This window comes from Ctenocephalides felis, unplaced genomic scaffold, assembly GCF_003426905.1.
Source record: "Ctenocephalides felis isolate EL2017-DRISC unplaced genomic scaffold, ASM342690v1 CF-g0.4_SCAFFOLD_00845, whole genome shotgun sequence".
In the NCBI taxonomy this organism is placed as follows: domain Eukaryota; kingdom Metazoa; phylum Arthropoda; class Insecta; order Siphonaptera; family Pulicidae; genus Ctenocephalides; species Ctenocephalides felis.
Window position 1 is genome coordinate 32214379 of NW_020536999.1, and position 16933 is coordinate 32231311.

Consider the following 16933-nt stretch of genomic DNA (forward strand, 5'->3'; position numbering starts at 1 on the left):
GATTCCCCGGTGCCGGCGGTAGATATGACGTCACTAATGCATTTAACAATGTTCGCGCATGGTTCGCGCAAATTTCAAATAGAGTTACTTCAAGATAAAACAAAATTTCGGGAAAACATAATTCACAAACTATTACACGATTACTTTCGATATAATTTGTAAAAGCGAAAATGTGAATAAACGTTCTGTATCATAAATAAATCGTTGATAATCACATTAGTATTAGTGCAGTAAACGGAGAGGAAAAAAAGGTTTGCAAAAACCTCTGAATTTTTTTACTGTGCTCCGAATTGAATGAAATTTTGGAACTACTTATAGTTCTTCTATCGACTTCCGACGTTATTTTGAAAAAATGTAATTACACAATTGAGAAGGGGTGTCATCCCCCCGGTGGGTGATGGCGCAACCCGAATTGTTTTCAGTTTTGAACTTGAGGGTAAGATGAACCTAATTCCAAAATTTCATTCAATTCGGAGCACAGTAAAAAAATTCAGACTCTAAACGCTCCGTTTACTGCACTATATAGGTAAACCCCCGTTTTTTAAAAAACCTGTATAATTAATTGAAAGTAAACCAAGCCAAATAAAAGTATTTAAATAATTTATTTGTATATATGTTTCTTAAATACAAATACTATACAAAATTAAAAGTTCACATTTAATTAAACATGTCTTAATTTAGACATTTATATCCTTATTATTATATAACATATTCATTATTAAGCTATAATATCTCACAATCCAGTTGATTGTTTTTTTATCCCCAAAAAACATGCACCATTTGCATTTACATCGCCTCCTAGTATAAAAATATATAAACTATTTTTCGTCATGTTATCCCAAATCATCCCTACCCATTTATCTATTTTTTTCAGAGTTTTCTCTATTTTTTCTGATACCATTTTGTTTTTTGAAATTTTTATGTGTGAAATGGTAAGTTTATGCTCAAGACTCCTTTCACAGGTATTCTTGATAACTTCTTTGTTTGTATTACTTGGAATACATTTTATAATTTTTTTTTCATCGTTTAATAAAAAGTTTTCATATTGAGATATTGTATCTGGGCATCCCAGAATTTGTGCAGAAGGTAAGTGACCAGTTTTATGGCAGCGTGTAACTTGATTAAATATACTAGTAGAGTAATCATTCTCAGGATTGTCTCTATTTGAAAGCTCCTTATATTGCTTATTTGAATTCTCAAGTACAGCATCTCCAAAATGAATGCCTTTAGCTAGTTTAAGCTGTGTTAGTTTCAAGGATGCTGAGCTGTCTTCAATAGAATCGTGTCCAGATGAAGCTGTTTGAATTGCTTGACCAAGAAATTCCCTTACAAGCAACTGTAATTTTGATTTCCGACCCCTGTTTCCAGTTATGTTAAAAATTACACTTGTATCAATCACATAAGGGTGCATCATTTTCAATGCAAGTAAATCAGAGTTAAGTGATTGACCTACTAGTATGGCATCAGAAGGCAATATTCGTCTAATGTCACGATGGACATCTTCAATACGTGTAGTAACATTCTCCAACATCTTTTTTGTGATTCCAGAAAATTGAGTTACATAATCTACAATTGGATTGTATGGCTTAACAAATGTTTCATAAACCACTTCAAACTTTTCATTGACCATTGATACTCTTGTAAGTTCAGAACCAAATCTTGTCTTACACATTTCACAATCTAGACCAAACATTGGTGATTTAGCTGTAACTTGAGTATATGAATCTTTAGTCATGATAAAATCAGAATATCGTTTTGCCAGTTCACCTTTTAATGGCAGTGGATATCCTTCTTCTACCATTTGCCAAGCTGATAATAGCAGTTTAGTCCGAGAAAATGTATCAGTTGGAGGTAAATCATCCTGGTGTGTATTTTTAACTTCTTTACTTATTGGGAATACAGCTCGCATCATGACCATAAGATCTTTGGAATTTTTCATGGCAGTTTCTAGTGTTCCAAACTGTTTCAGTAGTTTATCCTTCTGGGTCCCTGTTAAGGGAACAGATGCTAATTCTTCAATAATGCTGTTTTCACTAACTGCGGGTGTAACTAATTCAACAGATGTATTAAATATGTTATCTATAGTCTCAAATGATGATTTATGTTCTAAATAATCATTTAAACTGACCCCTTCCGCAACATTTACTACAATTTGTGATAAATGATTCCACTTTTGTAAATGACACCAACGGGAAGGCAGATAAGGAGAGTGATTTCCTAGTATAGAATACAAAATCAAATGCTGTATATCAGTTAAAAATAAAGGTATTCGGTTCTCAGGAAGTAAACATAAAGCAGCTTCAACACCTGCTTCTTTTACATTTAATCGTGGTATATTCTTCAATCTCAGTTTTCTTTCTCTTAATTCTTGTTTAAGTTTTAAATATTCTTCACCTGATACTTTAGGCTTTTCAGGGGGAAATAATGTTACAGTACTATTGTATTGGTTTTCTCTACTCAGGGCAGCATCTTCTGAAGCCACATCATTTATTACTGTTTCATTGCTTTTTAATTTTAATTCTTGATCATTGTTACAAATTTTTAAACGCTTGGATGGCACGTTATTGTCAAAACTGTGTTCTGATTCAGAGTTGGATATGATCTCACCTTCCTCCTGCTCAACGTCTTGAATTTTTTTTTTTCGTGCTGCCATTGTATTTCCACCTGATTCATATTCTTGTTTATTCATTGAATTATTTGCAGCATATTCTTTGTGGTCTTGAAGCGTGTGAAATAATGTAGCCATCGTAGGTACTTATAAGAAAATTTCAAATGTATTATCATACATTGCAAAAATAAAATCTTTTTACCGCGCACGTTAACAAGTTCTTGCAAATTAAATATTTTTTTGTTTGACTTTTGAAACACGATGTTGGAATATATTTTAAAAGGATATTGTCATTATTTTCGACTTTAATATAACCTGAAATTTAAATACGGCTTACTTCATTTGTAAATGACAACTTTGTCATTCATGTGTTTTAAAACAATATTTCTCACTAACGCAAAACAAATAAAGTTTGTCAATTTTTCAAACGAACAACGTCAATGAATTTTATCAAACATATACTTTTTTATGTTAGATTTGTACATTTTGTAGGTTAGACATGACATATGTTGCACAGTAGTGTTACCAGAGACAAGACTTAAGTCGATCTAACGGCGGTATAAATTCAAATCCCAAATACATGGGAATAAAAATGTTAACTAGCTGTAAGTGGAATTCTGTCTTAAGGCAATTAAGGCATCGTGCCTTAAGGCAAATTGCTGGAACTTCCCGTACTAAAAATTATTATTTTTTTTTAAAACGATTAACATTTTTGAAAAAAATTTACTTCGAAAAAATAAGATTGTGGCAAACAATTAGACAAAAAATTACTTTTTTTTGAAAAAAAAAAATTTTTTAATTTTTTTTTTTTTTTTGGAAAAAAAAATGTTTTCTTTATTTTGACATATTTTGAAAGATCTAAACTTTTTTTTAAAGCAATCGTACTGCTTTAACTGCATAAAGACGAAATATCAAACCGCGTAAGCGCCGCGTCGACGTAACGCGTAAACATTGGTACGGAACCCATAGGAATGTAAACCAAAATTATACTTATTGTTAAAATCTCTATAAAATATCTGATAATTTGATGTGCATATGTCTATGATCATTTTTGACCGCCAAATGGCATTTTTTTTACTTTTTTCATTAGATCTCCGAAACCGCTAGACCTGCCTTTATGAAAATTTGATCGGTTCTTCACCTTGTCAATACAAGTAAAATGTTTTTATTATGTTTAAATTATTAAAATCGGACGCTTCGTTCTCTCAAAAACTGAGTTACCGTTTTCGGCACTTTTTGCCCCGTATCTTCGGAACGGCTGACCTGACTTCGCCAAAAACTAATCAGCACGTTTTCTTATCAATACGAACCGAATGTTTTTTGACTTATTCAAATCGGTTGATCGGTGTTCCCGAAATCGTCGACGAAACACACGCACATACACACACACACATACATCCATTTTTTCTAAGGTATGCCAAAATATTCAGAAACCTTTGAAACGTAAAGATATATAAAAATTTTCCTTTTCGATTTTTTTGCGATTACTATAACTTCCCCTACGGGAAGTTAAAATATAAATGAAATATGCTTGAACCTATAAATTAAGAATTATCAATATTTTTTACACTAATTTATGAGGTTTTCATTCTTGGAACAGGTATATGGGTCATGTTCCAGGATACTCGAACAATGTGGGCCACACTTTTGGCAAAACAACACAAGAATTGTTTGTTGATCCTAGTATTACTCATTCTGAGAAATTGGTATTATCAGATAAATATGCAAACGATTACAAGGTATTTCTATTCAATCCAAATGAAATGTGTATTTTTTGTAATTATGTATTACTTATATAAGTTTTCACCTAATAACTTTTTATATCGTCTCAGTTATATGAGCCCGATATGGAACTTGTGATAACAGCACAAAAAAAGTTTATGCATGGATATCCGGGGCATCAACGTGCGTTACAATCAACTCTATGATAAAGATGAATTATTATTTAATTCAATAATTATATTTAATTCTAGGAAGTGGACCATTATTAGCAGGAGTATCTGGTCGCCCCATTCCTCTTACATTAGTAGGTGAAAAAGTGATTAAAAGACAACCGAATATTTATATCCCAGCAGATAAAACTATTGTAGATAAAAAGGTATATGTGAAAAATATTAATCTTTGATTTAAATGCTGTAATTAAATCTCAAATGGTAATATTTTAACATTAATTTAAGAATGAAATGGTGAAACCTGATCAAAAATCTTATACCAAATGTATTGAAGATGACAGACCTAAAGAAAAAAAAGGTTTGGTTTTATATAGAAAGTGTTCAGGAATTATTCCCAACTATCTTGGTCATATCCCAGGCGTAAATCATAAGTATGTTCATACAATAAATTCGAAACAATTTGGAAAGTTTATCAATTCAATTTAACATTATAGTTTTGGAAAAACATTCAGCTTAGCTTCTACAAATGCTAAAAGAGGTTTCAAATATAAAGAAGGTCGCAGTTTTAAATGATAAACTATCACTTATATAGCCATATTGTAAACTTAATTTAATATCTTAAAATGAATTCACATATAGTAAATAATATGTTATGCAGCCTTTATTACTTCAAATTATACATTTTCCGATATAGGGCTTGCTTTAAAAATCAACAGAGATTCAATTTATGTGGAACTGCACACATTTGTATTAAACAAATATGCAATTCAAATAAATGTTACATAACATCAGCTTATATACAAAATAAATCATAAAATTATTAAAAGTACTAAAATAATTAGACTTTATGTAAATTTGTGATTTCTTATATTAGCATAAGGTCATGGTACTTAAAAGCTCTATATTAAGCAATTGTTTGATACAAGTGTTAGATAATACACTAACATTTATTGGCAAGTTATTGAATATGTGATACTATATTTTATAATAATATAAGAATATATTTGTAAAACATAAATATTGCAACTTCAGCGTGTTAGCATTAAAAAAGATTCATATATCATATCAATTGAAAAGATTTGAAACCTACAAAAATATATCTACACCACGATCTTCTAACATTATAATAACATATTGTGCATTTTTAAATACATACTACATAATAGTCTCTAAATGCATACAACTTAGAAACATGAATTGATAATAGGCATATTATTCATTACGGAATGCTAAGAAAATTACAATGAATGTTAAAAAATACTGTATTCTCTACTGGTGCATTTCAATAGTATCACTTATTGAAACTCTTAAGATATTTTTAAAGTGAAACAACAAACATAATATTTTTTCAAATTGCAAAGCCATGTGAATATGTGAATTTTGAAAATAAAGGTTTCTTAAGGATACTCATTATGTTTTGCATGAGTATTAAAATCAATAAATGAGAAATACTTAGCAGAATACTTATACCGAAATATGCATATTTCATGCATATGATAATAGGCTATGCATCAATATAAATATGATATAAGATACAAGGCCTATTATCCATCAAAATTTCATGCAATGCATTACTAATAAAAATAGTTTGCAATTTAACATTAGCATCAAATGTGTTTGTAAAAATAACATTTAACACATTCATGTTAAGACACAGAAATCCAATGAATATCACAAGCCTAAAGAATGTAGAGTCCAGTATCAATATTTCTTTTGCATTATATATATTTAAAATTATGCTTTCTTAAAATTATGATGAATTAAACTTTAATAAGTAGAGGAAACTTAAAACTAAAAATTATATATCTTGAATATGAAATATATTAAATACTTTATGTATGATTAGTTTTTTTTAGATCTGTTTAAAAGATTTGAGTACAAATTCTAATACATTTTTATTAGAACATTTGACTAGTCCAAATTAGATTGACGAGACAAACAAGTGCATTAATGAAGATCACAATGAATTAATATTAGATTAGATCTTTTTGCATATAACAAAAACTGTTATAAATTATAAATGTTTGACAATTTTTGCTCTTATTTATCAATGACCACACAATAATAATTGGAGGAATTATTAACCTATCAACTTATTGCATTGTTAAGCTGTTACAACTAGCAGAATCTTTAATCGGTGGCATCAATTCGCTACTTTTTATCTCGCAACTATTTCTGTTTGGATTTACAGTGATTTTCTTCTGAGACATACTATCCCTCCGTAAAACTTCTTTGTTCAGAAGATGCTTGAAATATTCATTTTCTGAAAGTAAAGATGATGATTTTTCTTTCAAATTTGGCAGGGTCTTTGAATCTCTTCTCGTCATTTGTGGAGAATGATTACTGTGAGTATAACTTTGAAATGTTGGTTGGTCCCTTCTTGTCGCTACTTGCTCTTTAATAGATGTTAGTGTTTTACTTAACCAAGGTGGCCAATTATTTCGACTATTTTGTATTTCAGCCAGTGTAGCATTAAGTTGATGATTCAAATCCTTTAGAATAATTATAAATAAATATCACGAAAAGGTCATAAAATACAATTAAATAAAAATAATTTTACACTAAAATAATGTAAAAGAATTATTTATATAATATAATATTGCTAATTAAAACAATAATTCATTATAAATAAAGATCTTTTAGAGATAAACTAATTAATGCAATGATGAAATTGAATTCCATAGTTGTGAGCATATATCATTAATATATTTATGCAAAAATAAGCTTTTCTAAGATTTTTATTATCCACTGTCTTATGTACCTGATTTTTACATTCAGCTTCCACATGAGCTAATTTTGTTTCAGCTAACTCCAATTCCAACTCACGAACTCTATCAATGACTCTTTCAAAATCATTACTTGATACTAAAAAAATGTATAAATCAAAAATTAATACAAAAATAATTTACAACATCATCCTTCCACACTTACTGTTTATTTTATTTGAGACTTGTTCATTTTTTATTTCTAATGGATGCCTTATTGTTTCATTTGGAGTAGTGTTTGCATTATCACCACATGCCTTATTACATGTACCACATGTCGAACACGCTTCAGTACGTTTCTTATTCAAAACAATAATACATTGAAAAAATACTTCATTTAATTCAACTTTTTATTTAAAATATCTGCAAAATTCTGTAAACCACTTACCCTCAGTTCCTCCAATTGAGCTTTAGTAGAAGAAAGTTGCTCATCTTGCCTTTTACAAATTTGCTTATATTCATTAATAATAGCAACACTACGTTTATTTTCAATTTCAGATTTCACTAACATATCTTTAACCTGAAGATTAAAAAAATAGATAAATAGAAATGACATAATATAATGTAATACTATGAAAAATTTGAATAACCTGAGTCAGTTCATCAATCAGCATACGTTTTTCTTCATCATTTCGTAATGCTGCAGATTTTAAGTTGTCAATTTCGGTACTGCATTTTTCCTCCCGATCTTGATCCGCTGAAACATGAGAATTTTATATTTTATAGAATTTAACTATACATTTGAAGTGTAATTTGACACCATTCTAAAATATTCACATTTTTACCTTTCAATCTTAAAAATTCCATTTCATATTTCTTTAATTTTTTGAGTTTTATACTGCAAGCTGTTTGGATTAAATGTTTAGCAACTTCCTCAGTTCTACATTTTTTAGGCAAAGATACCCTAAAATACTTTAAAATTCCTTCAAAATCTAGTTGAATTAAATCCTTTTTGCAGTAATTTAATAGTGCCAATGCTATTTGAAACAGTGTGTTTACTCCTTGCAGCAAAAATACATCAATAATATTGAACACAAAATATAAAGGAAATCTTGCAGTAAATAGTGTTAGAAACCATTGCGAAGCAAACATGTGAGTTGCAATGCCTGTATTACAGAAATGTTGCCACAGACTAGGTAATTGTTCCTGTAATTATGCATTATTTAGTACTTTTGAAATGATGCAAAATAATTAATTAACATAATTAAAAAAATAATTAACATACTTCCATCAGACTGTTTAACTGGTATAATCTTAAGTATAAATTTTCAAATCCATCTTTGTATAAATCTCTCAAACCGTAACCATACATAAGACGAACCAAAACACAAAAAGCTTGTTCTTCTGGCATCTGAAATAAAAACAAAAAATATTAATGTAGTTAACAACCGAAAACAATTAAAAGTTTAATGAATACATTCTAAAATTAAAAAAAAAACCTTGGCAATTAAAAAAAGTACATGTTTGCTTGGTCAACTTTAAATATTTTATATGTTTCAAGATTTATGACTTCCTTCTACCTCTAAAAGTATTATTCATGGTTTATTCATTAAAATCACTTACATGAAGTAGAAGTGTTGCTGCGAGGAAGCTAAGACCTTGGCAGTAACCCACTTCTGAATCATATACTGCATAAGCCTTACTAACTCTATAAAGAGAATCTTGCCCTAAACCACCGGCTTCTCGGAAGAAATCATGGGCTGGAAATGTTCTATTTATGTCGCGCTGTATAACATTTTCGCAGCTACTTTCCTAAAAATAAACGAAGAAGAAATTCAATTGTACATTACGGCAAATGTTTTTCTTTATGCAGTATTTTTCTTTGTAATCGATTATATTACACTTAACACACAGATACAATTATATATATATATATATATATATATATATATATATATATATATATATATATATATATATACATATGCATCAATTTCACCTTGGTTATAAGAACTCTGTATCGATCCATCATTGCAATATTATTTTCCGAATTTGCTAACCGTTGCCAAACTTCTCCCCTCAAAGCCTCTGGTATACCCATTCTGACTAGATTAGCTAGTTGTTTTGGTTTTTGATTTCCTTGCCAAGCTTTTAAAACTTCAGCCCAATCCTCCAGAACACTTTCACAGCATTCTTTTGATACTTCACCAGTACCACTCAACAAAGGCTCATCACCATCTAATAAAAAAGTAATTCAACGAAAATGTAACATTACATTACATAAACAAAAATTATATTTAATCTATTTTGTTACAGGTATTAGGAATTAATGTATAAATGTAGAAGATGCTTGTTGGTTATGCAATCACTAAATAGAAATACAAAAAAACAATAGTTTAAATTAAAAATAAAATTATAATTTTCACAAAAAATCAATGAGGAAAATGCCAAAAAACTTACCAGAACTGTCATCATCTTTTGGGCTCAATGTATCAACGTCAATACTTGGAAAGCTAGGCGATTTTATAAGGTTTGCAAGATTTAATGTTAAATTCAAGCGGTTCCGATCCAATTCTCCTGATGTTTCAATATTCAATACTTCAAATGAAATTTCTGTAGGATCAGAACCAGGCACCTAGAAATATATAAAATATGTATTAATATACAAATAATAATATATATTAACAAAAGTGGAATTAATTGTTACCTCCTTCAGATTTACAAAGAATTGCTGTATAAGTGGTCTTTTAGAAAAATACCAGAATCGTTCATTTTGTGCAAATATTTTCACTGGTGTCTCTATTAGAAATCTAAAATGTTATATACACAAATTTAAAAATATATCACAAAAATAAATGAAATAAAGATAAATATTGACCTTAATGGTTCCCTAATTCCTTTAATCACAAGATCTACAGCGACAGTAATATATTCTTTAGCACTTTCAACATTTAGAGGTTCAAATGCCGATTCCAAAGGATCCCATTGAGCTCTTATATTATAAGATGGTGATTCAGGTGGTCCACTGCCCATTGATATCTTTGAAATGAAACAATCATACAAAAATAAACAACTAAGAAATTAACAATTAAACGGCCATAAAACTTCTGTTTAAAATTTACAATAATATGGTTTAAAATAAAAATTTAAGTACCATTTCCAGCAGTTGCATATCTCCGTGGCGTACATGTCTCCCTGGACTCAACAAAACACCAAAACATCTATCAATTTCCAATAATCCTGAACGATCTTTTTTGTTTTCTTCTCCATTTAAACCATGAGCTGAATGCACTTGTTGAACTGATATACAAATTTCTTTGTCCACATTGCATCGAAGCTTAAAATAACTTCTATCTTTTGGCACTGCATGATATTGACCCTATAAATATTATTCTTTTAAAATTTTGTATTTCAATAATTGATAAAACTTTAGATTAAACATTTTCCACAAATATATATATATATATATATATATATATATATATACAGTGGCGTCGGAACCTGTGGGGCTCAGCCCACCCATCAATTTCAAAAAATTATATGGGCTAATATCTCTAAAAAAAAACGAGACCACTGGCTGCCTATCTAAAAAAAAAAAAAAAAAACGAGCCCACCCATCAAAAATTTGGTTCTGACGCCACTGTATATATATATTTATATCCTGCTTAATTATTAAATTTGCAGTGAAGCACTGCAAAGCACATATCATATAATTCAGATTCAATTGAAATATTTGCTCTATAATTATTACAATTTACCTTAGCATCTTGTTCTCTGATTTCCATATTAACTTCAAAAACAAACATAACTTGTCTTCCAGGCTGAGGCTCTAAACCAGATTGTGAGGCCAACATAGCGTTCCCGGAAGCGCTCAGCATAGACGAATTCATATCGCTAGCGCTTGCAAAACTGGATGCCATTGATTTTGGCACTCTTTGAAAAGCCTTTGCAAAACAGCCTATGCAAAATATTAATGTTCTTACAATATCAATTAAATATTTGTCAATTATCAAAACATGAGTACATTAAGAATATCAAAAACTTTGAAGTACTTTAAAATACTCAATAATTATGATGATTGACAGAATTTTTTAAATACATTTCAATTTTGCTTCTATCTATTGTAGATTTTTAAAGAATGATAATTGTTCTAATTAATTTTTAATAAATACATTTAACTTACTTGAAACTTGGCCGACAGCTTCTGCTATGTCACATCTAAATACATGACATTGAAACACAGCACACTCTTGGCTTTCACCATGTGACCAAGTAAATGCAAAACAAGCAGCATCAGCACTTCCAGCAGCTCCTCGAGCATAGAATAAAATCCTATGTATTTCATAACGGGCCATCACAGAATTATTACTTCCATCATAAAGGCTAAAAAGATTGTATATACATATTAGCTATTAGTTAATTATTTGTATATATATATATATATATATATATATATATATATATATATATATATATATATATATATATATATATATATAAGATCATAGAGAAAGAACACATGTAGAATGACAACATTGATTCATTCCACATACATCAATAATAAGTTGTTAATTAGTTTTGAACATTGTTGGTTTTTCTAATTATTCCAAATAAGAAATAAAAAAATAAAATGAGATAAATAAAAATAGCAACATTGTCCATAAGTCTCTAGATAGAATTTCCTTTACAAACTCATTTTGGATAATTAGATCATCTAATACATATGTAATTAATCAATGTTCATCATTAATGAATTGCACTGTCAAATTTGAATATAAATAAATAATGAATTAAATGCAGATACACATGTTGTTTACTCATAGCTAATTTAGTGCATAAATACTATTTGACTCACACAACAACTCCTTCTGAACAGGTAGGTACACTGACGCTGACTTTCAAACCCCCAGGAGCACTGTTTAATACAGACATGTTCCGATGAATTTCAGCCTCACTTTTTGGTGCATTGATATTAGCAGCTCCCAAATAGGTGACCCCATTAAAAACTGTGCAATCTTGGTCAATATCAGACACCGCTAGGGAATCTAAAATGATGACAAGAATGTAAAATATGCAATATCATGCATAGATGTATTAGATTTTATTGTATACAAATAATGTTTTAGTAAGTTGACTATAATTTTAACTACACATACCATCATCATCAGTTTCCAATGTTTCAGGTTTCATGTCATCTGCTTTTTCAGTTGCAACAGAGCTGACCTGTTCATCCTTGTTATCATAAAAGGTGGATTGACCTACTTTTCTGGCAGCATCAATTTTGATATTTTCTGAGTCCATTGCTGAACTAGATCCAATAACACGTATAGAAGAAGATAAACTTTGTGTATTCCTACCAGAATTTACATCGGGCTCATATAAAACTTCAGTCAGAGTTTGTTTCAAATCATCCAGGTTTCCATGGGCAATGTTAAGAGTAGGAGTATTTGGTAAGTTTGGACTGCTGACTGGTTTTTCTGGCACAATTTCAAATTCTTCACTCGATATGATGGAATCTGCTGATGTTATACTTAATCTATCCTCCATAACGTCTTAATGTTCTGATATAGCAAGTGATTTTAGGTTTGGTAATAATCAGAATTGTCAACGCTTTGTGAAATAATTGGTATTGTCACAAACATTGTACTTATCTTAATATTTCCAGAAAGAATTAGTTGAATTATAAAAACAACTCAAACGTCAAGTACAGCAGATCTTGGCAATGTATAGCAGTGAACGTATATATTTAATTACTATATGATATTAACATCAACCAATTTCAAACCGCTTACATTTCTGAAATCTTAATATTATTCGAATTACAGAAAATGTTCAAAATTACTTTATTATTTACGCCACACTTAGGACGTGAATAACGTATACACAAGTGACAGTTGACAGCTGTCATGTTTACAGTGGATTCGCCCGGAAAACTTCGGTGTTGCCATATGCTAATGATTAGGGTACGATCTCACCATCTCACGATCTCACCAGTGACGAATATAAACGACTTTTCGTAGTCTTACACAATATTTTAGGATGTTTAGGGGTATTCTATAGTGTAGAATAAAAAAAAAATGATTTTTTTGTTTCATATTTTCAAAGATCAACTATCTAAGAATATGGGTACAAGAACTTTTTTGAAAATTTGAATTATTTTTGGAGATAAAGTTATTTTACTGACCAAATTGGTCTCCAAACTGGTTCTAATTCCAGCTCCCAGCAGGGTCTAATCAGACAAAAGGCATTAAGAAGTCTTAAAAATTATTAAACCAATTTATGACAGTTTATGGTCATATGAATTATTTCATCATCCGCAATTCGAGAAATTAAAAAAAACAGTAAAAAATCACTTTTCTTTCATACCGTCAACATTTTGTAAAAAAATATTTTTTTACTCATCGTTAGTTCGGGCGATTGCGACATCATTGTAGATTAATGTAAGAAGACTTAGGTGCCAATTTTTTGAGACTTCATCAGCTGCAAGTTTTTCAAATTTAATTTTTTTTTAATTTTGTTATTGGATTTTAATAATATTAATAAACAGGTCATAAAAAAGGATAGTAAAAATATTCATTCCATTTTTTACGACACTTTAAAAACGACCTAAAATTCACTGTTATACACTAGAATACCCCGTACCATACACTAGAGTACACCAGACAATAAAGTTTTACCAAAGTCAACGATTTTTATTTAACATTTAATTACAAAAAAAGGCTCAGCCAATCCTTACCAAAATTTAAACAACACCGCGTTTTTGCACAACATCATGAACAGATTTCAAAAATTTAGAAAACGTTTGAAAGATATCAGTTGGGACACATTGATATCTTTCAAACGTTTTCTAAATTTTTGAAATCTGTTCATTATTTTTTGATTATAAAAAAAACGACTTGGCCGGTCGGTTCACAAAATTATTCAATGCGAGTCTGTTTCGAGTTTCATCGCATAGTTTCAGTTCACACAGCCACACATACTTTTTTTCAATTTTTCAATTGGTGGCTTGGATCATCGAGAAATTAAAAAAATTAGCAAGTCTGATTTTCTAAACCTAAATATACATAATATTAAAAAATAAAAAAGAATAATTAGTTGCATATTTATTTTATTTTTACATGTTTTTATACATCTTCACTTTAGAATATAATTGCTAAGAACAGCCAGGTCAAGTTTTGGCCAGCCACTTTTGTAATTAACCCGACATCCATCGAGGTAGCGGTAGTAAATGTTTCCACATGTAAGTATGTAACACATACCAATAATTTATTAAAAAGGCAGGGCAGAAGGAATATCAGTAATAACGTGTAGTATTGAATATAGCAATGTTTTACAAAATAAATAGTAGTTTGATTCTTTTTTTACGAGGACGGGAAAATGAAATCCTCGTCATAATAATCTCAATCAGGACAGTACATTTCTGTGCAAGCATATAGAGTTCCATATCGATTGCATTTGCATTCGTTACATTTATTTTTGAATTCAGAGCATGGAACACATTCCAAGTTAACTGAAAATTGAGTTTTATATTAAAATTATAAATATTTATAAGTAAACAATATGATTATATTTACTTACCACAATCTAATCTAGTGCAAGCATATTCAGTACCAGCATTGTCGCAAACGCAAAAATTGCAATTCTAAAATAGACAATAAATACTTTCAGATGATTATAAATATTTTTATCAAATATTGTAATTAATACGTTTATTATTTGAACTTTTCATACAGTAAATAACAAAACCCTCCATCAAAATTATTAATTATCAAATTAAATCAATTATATATACAAACAAAAAAAAGGATTGAAATTTTCTATAAAACATCACTTTATTAGAATGAAAAAAAAAGCACAAACATGGGAATTTGTAATAGATTTAATTACCTTTCCAAATATGTGCCCTGGTTCACAATATTGTTCTTAAAAAATCAAAGTATATATTAAATTTTTTTGTATTATAATACAGAGTATAATTAACAAACATACTAAACTATATAATATCAATCGCAAGTACCTGAAGCAACTGAGACTACGATGCAAAATAATATTACTAATACTTTCATTTTGATAATTATTTAGTAAGCACAAAGTGTATATTATAATTAAAAACAAAATTCAACTATCTCGAAAGAACCAAAACGCAATAATTTTTTTATAAATAATTTCAGTATTTCTGCCGTAAATTTAAACGAATAAAGATAATAAACGTTATAATCAAAGGCTTATCTTTTATTGAAAATTTTGCATATTATTTTATATTTCTTTCACGCTGTTTTCACATATCTTTTTGCTATTAGCAGCTCACGCAGAAACAACATAATAAATTTAATCTTTATTAGGTTTGAATTAATTCAGAATAAATATTTAAATGTCTGCTGACCATAGAAGTCCATGCATTTTATTATCTTTTTAATAAAATATTAATAAAGGAAGGTAACGCACGCAATGTATACATTTTAGAACCAAATCTCGTGACAAGATATGTGATATCTTGGTGTTTGCAAAAACTGTGTTTATTTTTTTAGTATATGTATCGACTTTTAATTTCATATACTTATATTTTGAAGGTCCATAATATAAACACATTATAAACACATATAAGCACCCTAAAAGTTATCTCAAAACCTACATATGTTGCTACCATATGTAGGTTTTGAGATAACTTTTTGGATGCAAAATAGAAGTATTTACAGACTTACTGTTGGGTATCTCGAATTTTAAAATTCTTACCTAATTTATTCTCGAATTCTAATATTAATGCCAAAAGTATAAAAAATAAGAAAATAGTAAATAAAAAAGTATATTAAGTTATAAATGGAACTTTGAAGAGATAATAGTTATTCCGACTCTGCTGATGATTATATGAACAAAACCAAAACTATTTCAAAAGAATCATCATTGTAATATCATTGTAAAAGGTGTGCCTATGATATTTGTATTTCGCATAGTTTAAATAATGTAGCTCTTATTTCAAAAGATCACTTCAAAATTAAAAATAAAATATTGGACCTGTTTAATAAAATATTGGATTTATTTGTTCCTCCTTGCTGTTCCTTTTTACCCAGCCTATGGGAAATTGCAATTTATAATAACTATGCTGGGATACTCGGATTTTAAACTTAAATTTAGGTATACACACAAATGTAAAAAATAAAATTATATGCAAATTTATTTTATTTGTAAAGTTTTGTCATACATTTTTTCTTCGAATATTATTGTTAAGGACAGGCCATTAATGTACAAGCTCCTGCAGTTCCCAATCGATTACAATGACATGTGTTACAATCATCCATGTAAGTACTGCATGGTTTACACTCTAAATTATCTAAAAATACAGTTTTACATTATAATTATAAATATCTTTAAATAACATAAAATAAAATACAACATTAGAGTCTCATTTACGTACCACAATCTAATCGAGAGCATGCATATTCAGTTCCAGCATCGTTGCAAACGCAAATATTGCAATCCTAAAACGGGTAAAAGGTATTTTTAAAACATAATAATAACATTTTTAGAAAATGTTGTAACTGCCAAATTTAAACATTTTAATACACTACGTGAAACACACATAGTCAAATTTATAATTATATATCCAATTATACATATTATTAGCAACTAATAAAAAAAATTAACTTATAATTTTGTTTCAAAACATCTATTATTAAATAGTGAGAAAAGTACAATCATGTAAATATTGTAATTACCTCTTCATACATATC

General features: G+C 29.0%; 3 protein-coding genes across 3 annotated transcripts; all 3 read right to left on the reverse strand.

Annotated features, from left to right (window-relative positions):
- Positions 1–697: 697 nt before the first annotated feature.
- On the reverse strand, positions 698–2951 carry LOC113377110 (RNA exonuclease 5-like). Its single transcript, XM_026617315.1, has one exon. The coding sequence runs from the start codon at positions 2744–2746 to the stop codon at positions 734–736; it is 2013 nt and encodes a 670-aa protein (XP_026473100.1). The 5' UTR covers positions 2747–2951; the 3' UTR covers positions 698–733.
- Positions 2952–6562: 3611 nt separating this feature from the next.
- On the reverse strand, positions 6563–12811 carry LOC113375892 (rab GTPase-activating protein 1-like). The gene is made up of 17 exons (XM_026615840.1): positions 12362–12811; positions 12061–12250; positions 11389–11588; positions 10964–11163; positions 10360–10584; positions 10084–10244; positions 9913–10015; positions 9666–9840; positions 9205–9443; positions 8829–9017; positions 8491–8616; positions 8051–8411; positions 7856–7962; positions 7654–7785; positions 7432–7564; positions 7262–7365; positions 6563–6992 (listed from the first exon to the last, which is right to left on the reverse strand). Exons 1-17 carry the CDS (start codon positions 12750–12752, stop codon positions 6594–6596), a joined length of 3435 nt encoding a protein of 1144 aa, XP_026471625.1. The 5' UTR covers positions 12753–12811; the 3' UTR covers positions 6563–6593.
- A 1794-nt stretch (positions 12812–14605) lies between these two features.
- On the reverse strand, positions 14606–16930 carry LOC113382249 (serine protease inhibitor I/II-like). Its single transcript, XM_026620756.1, has 5 exons — positions 16919–16930; positions 16618–16681; positions 16439–16533; positions 14784–14847; positions 14606–14715 (listed from the first exon to the last, which is right to left on the reverse strand). Exons 1-5 carry the CDS (start codon positions 16928–16930, stop codon positions 14606–14608), a joined length of 345 nt encoding a protein of 114 aa, XP_026476541.1.
- Positions 16931–16933: the final 3 nt, after the last annotated feature.

Excerpts from the sequence above, each read along its gene's own strand:
- LOC113377110 (XM_026617315.1), bottom strand. The coding sequence starts at position 2,746 with ATGGCTACATTATTTCACACGCTTCAAGACCACAAAGAATATGCTGCA.
- LOC113375892 (XM_026615840.1), bottom strand. The coding sequence starts at position 12,752 with ATGGAGGATAGATTAAGTATAACATCAGCAGATTCCATCATATCGAGT. Across the intron at positions 8,617-8,828 it reads CAGCAACACTTCTACTTCAT|ATGCCAGAAGAACAAGCTTT; the intron begins GTAAGTGATTTT and ends TTTTTATTTCAG. Across the intron at positions 7,786-7,855 it reads TGATTGATGAACTGACTCAG|GTTAAAGATATGTTAGTGAA; the intron begins GTTATTCAAATT and ends TTTAATCTTCAG.
- LOC113382249 (XM_026620756.1), bottom strand. Across the intron at positions 16,534-16,617 it reads ATGCTCTCGATTAGATTGTG|ATAATTTAGAGTGTAAACCA; the intron begins GTACGTAAATGA and ends CTGTATTTTTAG. Across the intron at positions 14,848-16,438 it reads CAGGAGCTTGTACATTAATG|AATTGCAATTTTTGCGTTTG; the intron begins GCCTGTCCTTAA and ends TGTCTATTTTAG.